Source organism: Penaeus monodon, chromosome 21 (genome assembly GCF_015228065.2).
Source record: "Penaeus monodon isolate SGIC_2016 chromosome 21, NSTDA_Pmon_1, whole genome shotgun sequence".
In the NCBI taxonomy this organism is placed as follows: domain Eukaryota; kingdom Metazoa; phylum Arthropoda; class Malacostraca; order Decapoda; family Penaeidae; genus Penaeus; species Penaeus monodon.
The window spans coordinates 10,953,034-10,954,888 of NC_051406.1; the positions used below are offsets into that span (position 1 = coordinate 10,953,034).

At 33.6% G+C, this 1,855-nt stretch overlaps 1 protein-coding gene across 1 annotated transcript in view; it reads right to left on the reverse strand.

Annotated features, from left to right (window-relative positions):
• Window positions 1–66: 66 nt before the first annotated feature.
• The window catches only part of LOC119586211 (dnaJ homolog subfamily C member 28-like), a gene marked incomplete at its 5' end in the record, with an annotated part of 4,515 nt that continues 2,726 nt past the window's right edge, over window positions 67–1,855 (reverse strand). The window contains 2 exon segments of the mRNA XM_037934913.1: window positions 67–764; window positions 1,699–1,836. Coding sequence (XP_037790841.1) covers window positions 492–764; window positions 1,699–1,836 — 411 coding nt within the window.

Genomic DNA, 1,855 nt, shown 5'->3' on the forward strand with positions numbered 1-1,855 from the left:
TCAACCAATACATTCTTTGTGCTGTTAACCATGATAGAGTTGGAGGTTGAGAGTAATGCAATAATGTTAACATCAGTAAAATTTATATATTGATTTATATAAACTAATGTACACTGAACTAAAAACAGTAAGAACATTTGTTAATAAATGTACATATTATATATTAAATACAACTTGATGAATTTTAGATTTGCATAAATTTAAAAGATACAACATAACCAAAATTTTATGCATCTTTAACCTGTAGTGCCCTGTATTACAATCATAAAATATCAATAACTGTATGAGTTTAAATCATACAAATAAATACATTTATATACATTCATCACCAACACATCACTTCACAAATCTTGTGATAATCTATACCAACAAAAATCTATAAAATACAATGTATATACAATGTTAAATAATGTTCTTTATCACATACACTCTATTAAATATTAAAATATCTATACTTGCATCACTATAAACTAAACAAAATAAATATATTTTCATGGATTTCTAAGCACTGTTAACAGGTCAAACAATTTACGAATGCCTGTAGGTTTCCCACTGATGCTTCCACCACCTTCTGTAGCTTCTTCTTGTGCTGGGATCTGATCTTTGGAAAGACCCTCCTTTAGGACTTTTTCAGATTCTCTTGCAAGTGGGAAATGGACTGTTTGTTTGCTGAGGATTGGTACCAATAGGTTATACTTGTTAATCTTTTTGTTGAGCTCTGATATTGATTCCGCTTGGCGACTGAGAGCTGATTTCCACTTCTCCTGGAATGGAGTGCAAGGAAGTGATGGGAAAAGGATACAGTATGTATATATATTAGATATTTACAGAATGCAATAACTGACCTGCAAAAACTATCATTTAAGAATGGAGAGAGAGTAAGAATGAATATATGATGGTCCAATCATGCGGACTATAATTATTTCATTAAGATATCAACATAGTAACACAGGCCTTAATCTACCATTGTCAAAGATAAAGATCCATGTTTGCATCTAGCAATATCGTGTAGCTACAAATTATTAACATTTCCATTCATGCTACACTACGTTTACTTATGCATCACTTTCTTGTATATACCCATCAGGCAGCTAGAGACTAAAAGAATTACAGAAATCTACAAAGCAAATCCACAGATCAATATTCCACTTATTTTTGACTGGGAAGTAAAGAAGTGTCAAATGTTGTTGTACATAGATTACTCATTAGCTTAAATGACCCCTTGAATGTGGAAATATGGTTCATAAGTAAAGTAACATTTGGTTTATAAGAATTCCAGTGCAAAAGAAAAAAGGAAGGAAATATCCTGACGTTGCAATAAGGGCTGAAAGGGCAGGCAAACACAGGTGGGAGTCATTATTTGTTGTCTGTTCAGTCATTGTGAGATTATGCGTGTTATTGTAATCAATGAGTCATCTCTATCACTGGTAATATAATATATATAGCCTGTAAAAGTAGTGTAGAGGTAATATAATATGCTGTGAGTCACTATGTACAGGGTGCTCTTACTGTGCAAGGCCTACACAGGGATACCCTGTACCTTGCTGGATTTACATTGCTCTACCAACCATGTACATTTACCATAAATATGTAATGGCATATATGTGTATCAAAGCTAGTAATGCAATAGTAATACAAGCAGCCCCTACTGATGAATGCATTTTTCTTATGTGAATATATTCTTTTTACAAGGCTTACTTCATCTTCAGGTGAAAGAGGTAGTTGTCCTATACGTCTTCTCTCTCTCAGCAATGCTTCTCGGATCCTGGTCCTGTCCTGCCGAATCTCTTTCTCTAACATTACCCATTCTGGAGCATAACCATTGTTGATCAGCACCTGAAACCATTTCCAGTTG